This window comes from Styela clava, chromosome 2 (genome assembly GCF_964204865.1).
Source record: "Styela clava chromosome 2, kaStyClav1.hap1.2, whole genome shotgun sequence".
Lineage (NCBI taxonomy): Eukaryota > Metazoa > Chordata > Ascidiacea > Stolidobranchia > Styelidae > Styela > Styela clava.
The window spans coordinates 4323697-4340966 of NC_135251.1; the positions used below are offsets into that span (position 1 = coordinate 4323697).

A 17270-nucleotide genomic window follows, 5' to 3' on the forward strand; every position below is an offset into this window, starting at 1 on the left:
GCAAAACTTGGTTAATAAAATAATGAACTTACAGTTTGTTCTGGATCTTCCATGGCCCGAACGAAAGCGCAGGATTCAGTCGTGCATGAACGAACAGTCTCGGTCCTCCCTTCTCGGAACAATCTCGTCATCGAGGCTTCGGAGGTCAAACTGAAATGACCTTTGTCCTGTAATAAAGATTTCAAGAGGGAAAAATATGAGAAAGCGGTCTGATCTTTTTTATAGTCAAGTTATGGAATATATTATAACTAGACTAGAAATTTCTAATTGATAAGGCCGTAACAGCTAGCAGCTCCGCCTGGCCGGAAAATGTGGGTTTTCAAGAGTCTTCGAGCTGACATGGGCAAGCTACTGCCCGCGTGCCAAATCCGGCCCATTGGGTAATTCAATCTGGTGCCAAATCCGGCCCATTGGGTAATTCAATCTGGCCCACCTAATGCTGCCACAGCCAAACTAAAACCAAATTTGGATGTTTTAGCTAAAAAATAGCTCTAGGAATTTGTTGAGTATGCGATTAAATTTATTTTTAGCACGAGGCTTATTGTTCTCTACTTTTGCTTTTGTAACACTGAATATTGTTCATAAAATGTAACTTTTTACGTCTCACTTACATAGACCGCCAGTTTAGATTGGCAAAATTTCTGGTCTCTGGTCTAAAAACCACGGCCATCCCTGTTATAACTAGACTAGAAATTTGAGGGTCTAACATATGTTAAGTTACGCAAAATTGCTATGTATGAACCAAAAAATGTTTTAGTTACATTGCAAACCACATGGTGGTCTTTCGCCGTTTTTCCCGCTGCCTTTATTACTGTAAGGCTATACAAAAGTCTTCAAAGCAGATGTTAACAACTATGCAAGAACTCGGAATTTTAATTGTTGAATAAATAATAATTATAATAAGAGAATTTTTAATTTGTTGTGTGATGAAAAAACGAAATTTTTGATGTGGCCCAGCTAGATGTCTGAAGTTTTTGATATGGCCCGTCGTAAAGGTCTCACTGCAATGATAATAAATATCAAAATGAAACTACATGTACTCATGAGGTAGGCCTACATCATAAAAGTCCATTTTGTGGCTCACAATATAATTTATATTAATATCCGTATCTATTATCGGCCACTAGTTGGCTGATATATCAATATCTGTATCGGCGGCAAAAAGTGATATCGATCGAGCTCTAGTTGGTTATATGGCCCGCTGACAAAAAATGTTTCCCACCCCTAATTTAGAATATATTTTCAATTTGAAAAAATTTCTCTTACCCTGAAATGTGCAGGTTGAAGAGACAATTGGATAAAAGCATCAGAAGACATTCGGAAAGTTTTGATCAATCCTTTTCCGAATTTACGAAATGGGAACCCTGTATAAAATCAGTGATCCCAAGCTAAAAATGATAAACCAACTGGAGGCCACAATGCTATGTGCAAAAATAATTACATGGAAAAAATGTTCTTCCTAGTTTCATTGCTCGATAAGGTTATTCCACAGGGTGTTTTCACTTTGTTGAGCATGAATTGTTTGATCATAATGGTATTTGGAAACTACCAATCAAAATACCATTATAAATACCACTGGGATGATAAACAGGGGCGCTCGTGAGTGCTGAAAGCCTCTGGAAGGGAACCACGAGTCGTAAAAGGTTGGGAACCACTGAATAGCGAAAAATGAGATTATGAAATCATGGCTCCCAAGAGCAGAACACAACATTTTTAGTCAAATAGTTAATATGGGAGCGAGATTCTACCTTGGATTGAAACAGTCCCAATTACAATATATATTTCTGATCAAATAGCTCAAGTGATAAGTGATTCCACTCTTTATTAATCTAGTGTTCCCATACACAATATACTTTCAGTTGAGCAGTAGGTTAGGTCAGGATGAGAGATTCCACTCTGCATTAAATAAGTGTTCCCACATATAATATTTTTAATCAAATAGCCAAGATTGAAAGACTGATTCCACCTGGCATTAAATTAGTGTTCCCACACAAGATATTTTCAATCGAATAGCCAAGATTGAGAGACTGATTCCACCTGGCATTAAATTAGTGTTCCCGAACACAAAATATTTTTAATCTGAAAGCAACACTTACAGGTTCTGGAATGTCCCATTTTAAACGCCGAGGAGAAAGGGGGATCGCTCTGACGCAGGTACCATCATCATTATATCCGAAGTCCGCAAACTCATCGTACAAGACTTCTTCTGTGAGGTGGCTCATGATCAGAGCGTCAGCTCAGGAATGTTCCGCGTTCATTCTGAATCACCCATTTTTGTAGAAAATACCTTTGAAAGATTTGTCGAACCATCTGAATAGAATTTATTCTTTATCAGCGTCTAGCAGTCACGAAAAACAAGGCCCTGTATAAATACCCACAGGCAGGGATGGCCAATTCGAATAAAGTATTCGAATGTATTCGAATATCTCGTCATTCGAATATCGGAATTGGCGTTCATAAGAATATCGGATATTTGTGTGACGTCACACATTTTCGACGCCGCTTTCAAGACGTTTCCGTTGAATGAAAACATTCTCGATAGAAACTTGCGCGTGATTGTATTCATCACTCATCAGCGTAACGTGTTATTTAGGCACGTAAACGCCTTTACGTTTGTGTTATTTTCTCTAAAACGAAAATTTTTCGCAAATTTGTTCCACGATAACGATGACAATTATTTTATTTTTGTACGCGCACGGAATTGTGAATCCGGTAAATACGTTCATCGGCGGCGAGTTTCTAAAGACAACGCAACTTTTTGATTGAAAAGCGGCAATTCAAAATACTGAAAATAAAACCGTTTTATTAAATTATTTTATAATTAAATTATTATTATTTTATTTAGGTTTTATTGAGGCCCGCGAAAATTTAAAAAACGCTTTTCTAGGCAGTGAAATCGCAAAATTTCGTTTAGGAACATATCGTCGCGAATTGAGGGCGGGATTTGCCTGATTATCCATTACTTTAAATTGACGTCGAATATTGTCGTGTTAACACGATACAAGGTTTGAAACGCGACTTTTTCCCGGGTTGAGAGGATGTATATAATATAATTAATCTAAAGTATATTCAATCAATTTTATTGTGATGAAATAAATTTTACTCTGAGATGTTACAGCATATTTATTGATTTTTCGAACAGTTTTATCTAAAAATAATCAGAGTGGCAGCATTTCAATTGAGCGGAGTCACTGTTAACAAGTACATCCAAATATTTGCCGAATTCGCAAAATACAGATCAAAACATAATTTAATCGGGCAGTTTACCACACGTTTTTATTTTTATGACCGTGGATTGCAATGGTATAAAAGAGTGGTGAGGATTTTATTTTGTCGACGCAATCGCAGGTTAAATTGAAGACAATTAAATTAATAAAGCAAGACATTTTAAATATGCCGGTATCGGTCACGAATATATCACTTTGCACAACAGAAAAATATATATTCGTTGTTATATTATTTGTTATAAAAGTGTAAAAGTCGACTCTTTTAACAGGTGGCATAATCGCGGCGATGAATATGTATTTTTAATTTACTGCTAAACTTTATATGTATATTCATTGTATGAAATGAATCATACTCTACACTCACCAGGATTTTATATAATTATTTGAGATTTTTCTAACGGCGATAACGAGCTGGCAAGATTGCAAAAAAAAGAATTAAAATTGAATACATTAGGCAGTTTATCTCGTAATTTTAGGTCACAGATCGCCGTGGACCGAATCCTAATGTTTTTTTTTTTGACAGAGGAAGGAACCACGAGTTACGTTGGACACATTAAATTAATATATAAGGATATTTTAGAATCTCGTAGTTGTCATGGATTTAATATTTTACGTAACAGAATAATCATTATATGAAAAGACAGCTCTTTTAACGAGCGCGGAATCGCGGTGAGTGTTGAAGGCGGCAATGGGAATTTCCGATTTCAAATATCCTGCCTGCGCGGCTGGCAGTGGTGGTCATCTATCCTCTACTAATTTATTTCTAATTTCAAACAATATGTTATGCATAATAACAATATGGTTCACATAAATTAATATACAAATATACTTGTTAAATATTAGAATTTTTATAGGCATAATGGATTTTCGATTGCTGTTGCCTGTAATAAATAATAAATTTTATTACTCTTAGAAAATATACACAATTATCTGAATACAAGTAGTATTTTTGTCAATAGACTTGACTATTATCGTAATATCATGGTAGTAATGATAGAAAGCTTCAGACAACTCCTTGGCTATTTTTTCATATGGTCATTTGTACAAAGTGAATAATTTTAATAAACTGACTGTGTCACAAGTTGCTATTATTTTTTATTGATAGCTATAAACTATCAATTACTTTGTGTACATATACTGTTGGTTTGTGGCTTTATTCTGATATTTCTATTGAAGCTCAGTTCCTAATTTACTGGGTTTTTATGAACTAAAACAAAAATGTGTTATTTTTGATTTTAGAATGTATTCGGAATTCCAGATTCGAAAACATTATTATAGAATGTATTCGGAATAGTTTAGTATTCGGAAATGGCCATCCCTGCCCACAGGCAAGTTTTTTTAGACAAAAGGCTGCAGGATATACAATTTTAGGACTAAGAACTGCCAAGTTCAGCATTGCATACTTAATTTATTGCAACCTGGATGAGTTGGGGCCTGTCATGACTCAGAAAAATTTGAATTTGAAATACGGCTTCAGCTCAAACTCGGATACCAATGAAAACTTGCCAAACTAAGCCTCTACTCCAGCATAATTCACAGCCCGGGCATTTACTCGCACATAATGTCTCATAGTGTGTGTACCAGGTTAGGGTTGGAAACAAAACAGAAAAAAATGTTATGAGATACTTTGTGGAAAAATATCATCATAACTTCTTATCATAGCTTGTCTGAACCTTAGTCGAAGAGAGAGAGTGACCTCCTCCCAAACCCCCCAAAAAACTAAAATAATATCTATCATGAGAAACCTCAGGCAAATTCAGAACGTGACCTCCTCCCTCAAAAAAATAAATTAAAATAAAATTCAATCACCTGTTATGGCATTTTCCATGCAACAGCGAACGTCCGAACATGAGAACGTTGTCACGTCATCAACGTCTAACACAAGGGATTCATCCTCCAAAACAACCACAAACGCCGCTTTCTCGATCGCGTGCAACACCTCTTTGTTTACCCCAGATTTAAAGAAAACGCCCTGAGTTGGTGGTTACGGCAGCAAAATCGGTGGTATTTGATTTGCTGTCGTAATGACCGCCGCTCGCTATTGGTTTGTGACAGCTTAAAAGTCATTCGCCGTTGGTTAGGGTTTGGTCTTAGCGGCCATGGTTTGGAAATCCCGCCATGGTTTTGCGGCAGCTCTAGACGCCACAAAATACTTGATATTTTTGACCAGAAAGGTGGTGCAATAGCCTAACCTAAGGTAAACAGAAACAAAGAACACAGATCAGAAAATGGGGACGATAACGGTATAATACCAGCAATTAAATATTTTTTTCCGCTATTTAACGGAAATTAAAATCTAGTCGTCATGGATACGCTGCATGTTGCCTCCACGCGGCTGAATAATCTGGAGTCGTGTTTATTGTTTACTTGTTTATCAACATTAACACTTGTTAATGGTCAACATTACATTTTGTAATGTACTGCACAAAAAATTCCCAGTATACGGTAACTACAATTATGGAGAATGTTCTTGTAGTCATTGACAAATAGTTTAAAGGTCGTGTTAGCGATTTTTTTGTTCTCTATGGACCTTTCCCCGACCTTTGACCCCCGGAAAATTCTTCCTATACTTTACCATTGCAAAATTTTCAGTGCTATTTTAAGAGTGCTTTTGCGAGTTGGCGCCTGTAAAATGAGGTATGTGTTTCAAATCATCATTATGATTTATTGCACACAACAATCGGTTTTTTTAAAGTACCGGTAAAGAATTTCAGGCTAGTCTATCACAGCTATTTCTACACTAATTTTTATTACTGCAATCAAATTAAAACTCCTAGGAAGACAGAGTGATCATTGAATTATCTGATTTTTATTTAAATTTTCCGAAACACAACTGAAAGTCAACGAATAGAGTTCAAAAACGCGAAAATGAGGTAATGTTTACAACCACGCTTGAAAATCTGTCTGAGTGAGAAAAGTGTCTGAGCGGATGCAAAAAGGGGCATTGTTACGTCACTTTTTCATCTTGCTGATTGGCCAATGTCACGAAGTAAACAAGGAAGTCGATGCTCGGGGAAAGGTCCATTGCCACCTAGTGTATACATGGATAACTTTTGCTCGCTGAAGCCAGCGCACATAGCTGGACTTTTGTCACATTGATAACCTATGCGTATGAACTTGTTGTAATCACAACTACATAATCTGAGAATGGTTGAATGGAACGTGATTATACTGTAGAGTGGTTAATGTAACCGCTGTTCGGTTACAGATTCTTCTATGCTGCTTAAATTATTGAAGCAGCAGGAGAAATACTGATCCCTGACCTTTAAACTTTTCCATCAGTTTCAGCCTGTGATAGTCAACCCCCGTAATTTCCAGTTCAAGTAGTATTCCACGTTATATCACATCTGCTCTATTCTGCATTTGAAACCAATAACTGGTTGACCTATACAATACCCATACCTGTCATGGATTGGTAACAGGCCAATGGGTCGCGATATGGCATAGTCAAGTTTATTTACCCATCCAGTATAAATAATATACAATGTTTAACGAGTAATATTGAATACACATATTGGATATGGGGAAGAGGAGTCGCGGAGAACCAAAGATGGTTATCAAGCAGCGACACCCAAAGTGTTGACCTATCAGATGCCACAAGTCCATGAGCTTTGTACAAATAACTGGCTTACTATTCTCATACCTGTCATGGACTGGTAAGCGGATGAGAGAACGTGGATAGCCATATGATTAAGTTGTCTTATCAGTTTTTTTTTTTCCTAAGATAAATATTTGAATCCCGTCCAGTAACTGGCCAACTAACCCTGTATCTGACATGGATTTGTGGTTAGCCATATGGTCAAGTTGTCATATCAGTTTTTTCCGCAGGATAAACATGTACGTCAAATTAAAAAAGGTAAATGTTGAACTATCAGACACTATGGGTCCACTGGCCAACCATTCCCATACCAGTACACGTCATGGACTGTTAACCGGACGAGAGACTGTGTTTTCGCAATATGATTAATTCGTCTTAACGGCTTTACTCTACCCCGTGATAAATATCTAAATCCCATCCTATAACCACCAAGTTCAAGCATCTGAAACAAAATAACTGACCAACTAACCCGTATCTGACATAGATTGGTAATAGGACCAGAGGCCATGGTTAGCCATATGGTCAAGTTTTTCTCTTCCACAGGATAAACAGGAAAGTCCGAGATATGAAAAACATAAGTGTCGACCAATCAGATGTTACACCCGTCATGGACTGGTAACCGGATGAGAGGCCCTGATTCGCAATATGATTTATTCGTTTTACCGGCTTTCCTTCTCCCCCGGGATAAATATGTAAATCATATCCTATAAGTATAACCATCAGAAACCAATTTAACTTTGTATCGGACATGGACTATCGGTATATATAACGGTAATAGGACCAGAGACCGTGGCTAGCCCTATGGTCAAGTTGTAATAATAGTTTTCCCCTTCCCCAGGATAGATATGAAAGTTCAAGATTTGAAAAATGTAAATGTTGATGACCTATCAGATGCCACAGGGTCAAGCTCTTTGTACATGTACTGTTTACCGAACAAGAGTCCACGGTTCGCCATATGATTATTGGATTTCCTCTCTACACCAAATCCAATTATAAAAGTTGATCATTGATTACTGCTTAACGGTAGGAATCCATACAATATGTTCCAAATGGACTGGGTTTCGTTTTTTGGGTCACCCTATAATATGTGTGGTACCGAACTACATACTTTACTGATTGCAATGTAATAAAGTTCATGTTGCATCGTTAATTATTGTGAAAAATCTCAGGAATTTTGTGATAATTCGTGGCACACTTTCAAGACCTTGGCGGCCCACTAGTGTGCCGCGATACAGTTTGGGAAACCCTGCACTAATCATTGTCACATGCGACTTTAGCTTGACGTCTACCGCATTTAAGGGTGATATCTGCCGCTACATTATTCCTTCTTCAGGTAGGCTACATATAGCGGTCGACGTCTCGCAAAAGTCGCATCCATTTTCAACGTGTCGAACTGCCAAAAACTAAAGTTCTAGGAGATGCATTGCTGCTTGTCCATTCGACATCATTCACTTTTTGATACTCTGATTTCTGATAGCCAAGGCTGCCAGCAACACTATGAAAGTCGTAATAAACATTCAGGTTATCGAAAAATGGCAATTTCAAGTACTTGGCTTTGGATTAATTTTTCCTCTTCATTACGAAGGAATAAAAATAAAATTCCTTAGCTTTAGCTATATGATGAATGATGCCCTACCGTCCAAACACTAACCCAGGTGAATAGTTGCTAGTAAAATATGGGTCGATTTCCTTAACCAACCAACCAGTTGAATTCTGCTAGTCTCTCACACAAAATTGAACTCCATGAGATCCGAACAGCATGTAACTCGCAAAATTCTAGTTGTAGGCAATCAGGCTCTTGGGCATGGAGCCCGGTTCTATCACATTGATTATTTATTATACAGATGCTACAACAATTAACAAAATACAACATAGAATAAAAAGAAAATCGAAGCATTTTTGACGAAGACCTGTTAGATTATGCAGGCCAAAGTGTTATGTTGATCATTTCATTTTGTATCATAAAGCTATAAGCTCTTTAACGAAATATTTCACATTTATATTTTTAAATTTATGGGATACACGAAATTTTTTTTTATTTTTTGCTGTTTTTTTAATTTTTTTTACTTTTTCATATTTAGGGAAATACATAAATTTTTATTTTTCATTATTTTTTGACTATTTTTACTTTTTTAAAACTTAGAGAAACACACGGAGGTATAGAGAATAAACAAGAAGAATGAATAAACAAGAGAATGAACAAGAAAAGCGGATTGCAGTACATGAAAATTTAAAAATTGTAATATTGTAAATTGTAATATTCTACATGTATCACTATTATAATATTACTAGAATTCATAATGGACATTTCTTGTTACTTTACATAGATTAGGGGCAAAGTTACACTGGGCTCCAGTAGAGTCCTTAGCTACCAAGTTTTCGGAACACAATATCAAACCACAACACTGAGCCAAAAATCAATCACTCCAGTCCAACTGTTATTATAACAGTCATGGAATGCATAATTTATGACGGGTTTGCCAAATCAGAATATCATAAATTCATAGGGATGTTCTAAAATATACACAGAAATCATAGATATCAGTGGTTGACAATAATTTAAAAACATAAAAGCAAAAGATAATAATGCATTTCACAACAAAAATTAATAAAAATTCGAACAATGGCTATTTGAAACGAGTTGCGATATAGGTTAATAACTTGGATTTTTTTTTATTTATAGTTTTATTGATTTTTATAGTTTTTAGTATTTTTATATATTTTAAAATTCAAGCAAAAATGTGGAGTGGCAAAGTAAACTGATATACAGCAAGAATAAGTACAGCAGTTGTCAATTATAAGAAAAAACTCAAAACCTGACCTAAATAATGAAAGTTGTTGACATACCATGAAAATTATATTTACACAAAAATTTCTGAATGAGGGCGACATAAAAACAATACACATGATATCTGGAAAAGCTTAACGTGAGTTTGTTATGGCTCACTAAAAATAGTACATAAGAAGCTAAAGCATTAACAGCACCCAGCCTAATTTGTAAAACTAATAGGAAAAAAAAATTAAAAATATTATGAAATGACAAGAATTTGTATGACAAAACATGCAAATCAGGATTTGGTGCAGAATTTTACAAAATGCTCTGAGGTCAGTTCAAGAGGTCAAATCTTGTGAGGGATGACCTAAATTACCGAAATCGTTCCTGAAGGATGGTGCACATGACTAAGAGTCAATTACTATGTTTTCACAATCCAAGCCTATGCAAAATCAGCACACACACACATTTTCCCCTCAATTCTACTATTACTGGACTAGACTATCTAGTCTTTAAGAGTTAATATTTCTAATATTTGATCCCTTCACTACATATGCATGTCCATAATGTGTTGCAGGATACCACAGGATCATTCGTAGTTCAGTCTGAGATTATTGAAGAAATTTAATGTTGAATATACGACATTAACAGTAACATGTTGATGAAACATTTGTATCTTAGCAATGTCTTTAGAATGTGGTCAGTTTGGGAAAATTCTCAAGATCATCAAAATCTGAAAAAAAAAAAAATTTCCATTCAGATGGCTCTAAAAATTGTGCTTAGTAGATGTGATGTTTGTATAAGGCATTAGATTAGCAACAATTACAAATCTTGAATATTGTTTGTTAAAAATGAACTTGAGGAAAAACCTGGTTGAATTCCTGCAAATATAATAATATTTCAGGGGTAATTGAACGTCCGCAGATATGTAAAGACCACATTCAAAAAACGAAGGCAATTACTCACTGTACAGTGAACATAGCAAAAATAGGAGACAAAATGAGTTATTGTTTCATCCAATACACTGGTTCTCAACCAGTGGGCCATGTCCCACTGCTGCGCCACGAAAAGATTTTGAGATAGGCCACAAAACCATTAAAAAATGTTAGTTTTATTTGTATCACTATCTATAATTTTGATTGTAGTACCAATGATTGATGATGCTGTTTTCTGCTACTGAATGGTAATTTTCATTCTAATTATCAAAGGTTGCGAACCACTGATCTAATATGACTCCACAAACTATTTCGAGAATATAAAAGACAAGAAATCAAGTTTGCTGTTTTAGTAAATGATATTTCACGTACCGTCATCACCTTCATGTTGTATTGGTTTATTCTATTGCTTGGTTTCCACCTACTGCACCAGCTTCTTCTTGATCATTTTGCCCCTTAAAAAAATTTCAATATTATTATCTAGCATATTTTTTATCTTTATAACCTGCTATAAAAACGCAGACAAATATCATTCAAATTTAGGGATAAAATATTTCATATGGCTCAGTGATTGAATATCCCACAGTTTCTGGTCCCCTGGTATAGCAAAGTTCTAATATGCATAGTGACATCACATTTTGGGGCCTATTATCAACATGAATTAGGATAGGTTTTGCACATTTATCTCGGGGGAGGAAAAGCCGATAACACTGCTTAATCATATGACGAACCACAGACTGTCGTCTGGTTATCAGTCTATGTAGAGTATGGGGTTAGTTAGTCAATATTTCCAATTGCATAAACTTGATGGTGGAGGAAGCCATAAATGACCTGCGGTTACGCAGCTACGTGAACCACCCTACTTCGCCGAAGAGTCCAGCAATCCTCTCACACATAAATATCCCCCATAGGATTCGAACCTGCAAACCCACAGGATAATCAAAGGGGGTGGTACTAAGTGTATTCATATTGCTTAGCACGATGCACCACACAACCGAGCCTGTAACTGTCTATTACATCGTGTAGGAGATGATTGAAAAACATACTTATGAATACTTTGAAAAATCATTATAGAAAGTTGAGAATAAATATTACTCAAATCTTACTATTTGCTGATTGTTCTGATTTCCTCTCTCCGGTAGATGCAGATTCCCAATATTTGCTCCAGCAAAGTTGATAGGTGGAGGTTCTCTGCGTTCTATAAATATAAGTATAAAAAGATTTAAAATGCAGAAAATATTCATGATCACCTTCGGCTTAGTATCAAACTAAAGATATATGGTCTCATAAAAATATATATGAATGTAACCATGATTTATTGGATGCCACTTACTTATAAAAATATATCAATAGAAGTGTGATGTAGTGTGGTGAGTAGGTTCTCAAGACAATGCGCAGTTAACTTAAGACATTCTTTACAACTTCAATATGCAAAAATTAGGGTAATAAATTTTAACTTTACATATTCAAAGGATGGGAATTTTATAACTGGCCAATCATGTAATGTACCGTACATTCTGTTCAATCTAAATTTTAACAAACAGACGAAACTATTTGACATTTATCTTTCAATTTGAAATGAAACCAACTTGCTCGAGGCATCCTTCAGAGCAAAACAATAGTTACATTCCCACTCACCTGGAGGTTTTAGTGGGAAAGTAAATTTTATAACTTTTCTATTAATTTCATCTTCATTTTTCTCCATTTCACATTTGATGACAATTTGAGGATATTGTTGCAAGTTAGGGAGAAGTTCAAATTCAAAGTCATGTCTTGATGCCATTAAGAAGTCATCATCTACGGAAAATTTGTGACCATTAGGTTCATTGAACTGCAAGTCTCCAGGCCCTCCTTCGATTCGCAGTTTGAGATGAATTTTGTCTCCATGTCTTAAAATCACTTGGTTGAATCTTGTTGGTACCGGTTGTGCACCACGGCTTTCGTAATATGTAATTATGCTTCTTTCTACAAGTTCACTTAGACTGAAAAATGTGATGCAGATTTGATTGTGACCCATGATATAAAGAAAGTTTTCTTTGAGAACTGGAGGAGGGGGGCCAGAAAACCATCGTTTGATAGCGTTGATAACGGCAAGTACTCGACTGAACTCTTGACAGCGAAATTCTATAGTTCTGTCATGCGTGACTAGATCAGGTTTAATAATGTTCCAGTCAGTGTCATTAGTAAAGTGAAGTATGTCAACATTCTCTTTCTTCAGCTCGAGACGCCATGTCTTCATTTGTACTAATGCGCTTTTGCGTAATGTTGATTCTGCACTGATGTCGAGAGCTGGTGTGATTGCGATGTATTGTGCTGGGCATATTGAATTGTCCAATCCAAGTGACATCCAGACCTTTGTTGTTTCATTGAATGTTCCGTCCGGAAAAGTAACTTTGCATTCGTTGAGGTTTACTGTATCCCCTTCAACTCCAATGTTTTCGACTAAAAACAATTTGAATTTACTGTTAATAACTATGCAAAAAAAGAGTCTATTAAAATGTTATGTTTTTAATTTACAGATAACAGGCTCATAAAACTCAATATTTTAAAACTATAAGCATGCTACTGGATTAAATCCTTGATCAATCCATGTAATGATGCTTTCTTTCAAAGCCAAGTAGAAAAATTTATTTTTCAGGTTATAGTTATGATATCATTCAATACTTATATACGGGTGTTAAAAAAGCTACGCAAAATTAAGGTAACCTTTTTTGTCATGGCAACGTTAAAAAGTAACTGTTAAAAATCGTCAGTCGTGAAAGGTTCAAATTGTATTTCACTGAAATTTAATGCTTTTAAAAGGTGTTAAAATGTTTTAAGTAACATTTCATCTTAACGTCTGTTAATTTTGCGTTATTATTTTAACACCCTGTAGTTCTAACTAAGTTATCAGGCCGGTGTGATGGACTGGTCGTTGAAGTGTTTGACTTAACTGTGTTGACATCGCAGAATATTATATATCGGATTCGAATCTCATGATCATCACCTGGGATCTGATAAATTGGGTGGGCAATGGGTAATGAATATGCAGATAACCGCACACACGCATAAAAACTACCATCGCTGCCAATAAGCAGCCAATAAAATAGACCCAAAATTTGTATTTTTATTAAAGTTGTTAATTTGATTAAGTAATTGTATCCTAAGTAAATGTTTCATCATTCGTTTTAGATTTATTCATATCATACAATTCAAATATGAGGTCCAATTTTTTAGTTGTAAGTGTTGAAAAGTCCTAAAGAAACTTTGCCAAGTAATAATGTATTATCTGAACAGCAAAAATATATATACTCAAACCATAAATGTTACATGACTGCTCAAACTTTGGTATCTAATTCACAATTTCCTCCAAAAGTAATACTTTGCTCGCTTGGAATTAAAAAAAAATAGACATTCTGATGCAACTTGCGAATAAAATTCATCATACTACTTTTAAAATGAGACAATTTTTTGCATACTGCAGAAGGTATTGTAGCATCCTTTGTCAGCAAGACACACAGTATTTGGCGCGTATGTTATTAAATTCTCCCAGTTGGCCCACCCATTCACCCATTAAATTCAACCAATATCAGATGATATCGACTACTCGAGACGCGGCAATCAACGAGTTGACCAGCTTTGCTATAGAGCAGTGGTTCCCAAACTTTTTGAAAAAAATTCCATGAAGTACCCCTCGCAATTTTTTTAACGATTCCCGGTCTTGTGCACCAAAACATTAAAAGATCACAACAAAAAAATCAACGCGCCGTATAGTGAACCGAACAAAAGAATATAAAGCGCAACTCTAATGTGAGTGTGACATCCAGTCTGTTTCGATATTTGGTAAAAGGGCAGCGTTAGCTACAGTACTGCAGTTAGTATACCTGTGGTGGCATGAATTGAACTCTCTCTGTGATATCACAGGCCCACAGCTCTGTGACATTACAATGGGGCAGCGTGATCGAAACATAAAGTGAAGAATCAGTGTCTCTAGCGGTGATTGCAAAACAGCAAAAGGCGATAAATGTGTATTTGTTTAGGCACTCAAGCTAATAGCCATATTACAGATTTGTTTAGCGGACCCTCCAAAAGTGCTTCACGGTCCCCAAAAGGTCCGCGGGCCCCAGTTTGGGAACCACTGCTATAGAGTGATTGCTGTAAATCCCAATAGTCGCGATTTATTGCATACTGTAATTCTTACTTGGTTTGCTTTAATTTCAATATCATGCTGTAGTCCAGGGGTGTGCAAACTTTATTACAGGAGGACCAGATACAAGTAACTGGGTAAGGCTGCAGGCCGTGCCTTTGCTATGTTTTCTCAGCATTGTGTATTTGGCAACAGAATTCTGCTAGCTAGTGTTGCTAATATGGCAGTGGCACCCAGGTACTGGTACAGTATAGGCTTTGCGGCGCAAAGAGATTGGAATGCCCGCCTGGACCAGATAAACAAAAATAAAAACTCGTTTCGTGGGCCACGGGCCACATTTTGCACACCCCTGTGCTAGTCGATTAGGATATAATCCATGACAAAACTGGATTAAATTGTTACAATGAGTTGGGCAGTCTATCGTCACCACAATATGATTCTCACTGCCAGTGGTTGCTCTTATGTATACTCGTATGTGTAATATTCACAGAATTCCATGACAAAAAAATTAAAATCTACATAATCCTGGAAATATACCTTTTATAACATTCTTTGACTGCGTTTTGATGCCAGAGTTTCCCCATTCATCCTTGGCCCAGATTTGGAAACGATATGTTTTACCAAGTGTAGGTGACTTCATCCTATACTGAGAAACTTCTGTAGTGTGAGTCTCTCCATGTTTTTCATCATCACAGAAGATTTCTATGTTGTATAGAACGTTTCTGTCAGATACTGCATTCCAAGTCAAAAGAATGTCGGATCCACTTCTTTGAGATGAAACATTTTCAATTTGCGGCAAAGCTAGAAATAAAGGAGTGAGTTAGTAAATATAGTAATCAGTAATTTATTTCTTCAACATGCTGAAAGTACAAACTATACATACACAAATTAAAGGAAATATAAAAAAGTCGTATTCCAGGGTGAAAGGAGATGTCGAAAACCAATACTGGTTATCGAGCGACTCCACCCTTGGTGAAATCTAACAGAAACCCAATGAATATAATAAAATCGAACTAAATATGTTATTGAATAAATAAAATGAAAAGCAATAGGTACGCCAAAGCAACCCGGTACATACCAAACAATCACTGTTTCAGCAAAAAAAAGTCGATTCCTTGCACCACAGTCTAGTTACCATGAAAATAAAAGTGCGAGACCAGACAGTCTCACAGTGTTGTGTTGGCGAGATACCGTAAAAAAAAGTAGGCTGAATTTGAGGGCATCGAACATTTGATTGTGTGCATATATACCATCAAGTGTACAAGTGACAAAATCATGACACTTTTTGGCAGGAAGAAACCTGTAGTATTAACCCTAACATGGTACCGTGTACTAACAAGTGTTTTGATACTGGAGTCAAAAGAATTACGAGGACATGGATATTTATGAGGCATAAATATGTATAACCTGCTATTGCAAATATTCTGTTCTAGATTCTTCAATTTCCCATAATTCATTAGTTTCATATTGCACAAGTTACACTCTGAAATCATAATATATTTCAAGTTAAAAAATTAACTTTGTTTACATTTATGCTCGCCCAAAACACCAAACTACTTTCGATTTTGCACTTGCAAAGTTTGCTTGCAAAGTTGGAGGGCCGCAATTTCAAGGAGGCCTTGTGGGTCACAGTCAGAGAAAATCCAGAATTGATGGAAATAGTGTGAGTTTACTTCCGTTGAAAATATTAAAGAATGACAATTTATCATTCTAATTAGCTTATTGTTATGTTGCATGGGTGGTGTCGCTTCAAATTATAATGTTGTGGAATAAATATGAACACCAGTGATTGTGGTTTACAACTGTTGTGGGCAAGGAAATACGTTTCCTTCCAGTTTTCTTCTGTCACATTTCAATTAACAATAAATTTTATGATGAATTGTTATGTTTAACTAGTTTATAAATTGCAGTGTAAATAGACCTAGTGCTATCGCCAAAGAACAATCAAGTACATCAAAGTTGGGATTTGGGGACCTAGCTTAAAAAAACTGATTGGGCGGCACAAAGACAGCTCTGCGATTCGCCACTGCTATCACAAGGCACACTAAAATATAGGCACAAAATGTTTCTCTAAATAAAGAGTTTGTTGCGAGCTCAAGGTGTGAAATCGGGATGAAAAGCTGAAATCCACTTATCGAACCTGCCGGGCCCTGTCTGCCCAAGACAATTTATTTCTGTCAAAATTGTTTTGAGCGCCGCACGAAATGTACCATACCAGGGTTTGGACCACCCTGTTATACTTAATTAAACGCAATCACACAAATATTACAAAAACCATACTGCTCATAATATTTAAGTTTATGGACATGTGGCTTACCATATGGACTTAGTTCATATTCTTGTTGAATGTCTTCTAATTCAGTTGTAGGGATTTTGCTTCTGAAAACAAAGTTTATGTACATAAGAAAACAAAGTAAATTTTCTTGACTGCATTTTATTTTATTGGCAAAGATTTTCATGTTTATCACTTAAAAATCACTCAAAATTAGGTATCAAGCTATCTTAGCTATAACTACATTTAGTGTAAGATTTCAAACTCTTCATAACGCAAAAAATGCCATAACATTAGTCAATTCAGTGACGTTAGTGGTATAACAGTATCTCAAAAGAA

At 35.9% G+C, this 17270-nt stretch overlaps 1 protein-coding gene and 1 long non-coding RNA gene across 2 annotated transcripts in view; both read right to left on the minus strand.

Annotated features, from left to right (window-relative positions):
• Positions 1-2102: 2102 nt before the first annotated feature.
• The window catches only part of LOC144431830 (uncharacterized), a 278870-nt gene continuing 263702 nt past the window's right edge, over positions 2103-17270 (minus strand). The window contains exon 4 of the long non-coding RNA XR_013480259.1: positions 2103-2310. This is a non-coding gene — a long non-coding RNA (uncharacterized LOC144431830). The remainder of the gene's footprint in view (positions 2311-17270) is intronic.
• Positions 8722-15312, minus strand: LOC120335802 (uncharacterized). The gene is made up of 5 exons (XM_078119649.1): positions 15197-15312; positions 12172-12975; positions 11640-11731; positions 10906-10988; positions 8722-10331 (listed from the first exon to the last, which is right to left on the minus strand). The coding sequence occupies exons 1-4, from the start codon at positions 15297-15299 to the stop codon at positions 10932-10934; spliced, it is 1056 nt and encodes a 351-aa protein (XP_077975775.1). The 5' UTR covers positions 15300-15312; the 3' UTR covers positions 8722-10331; positions 10906-10931.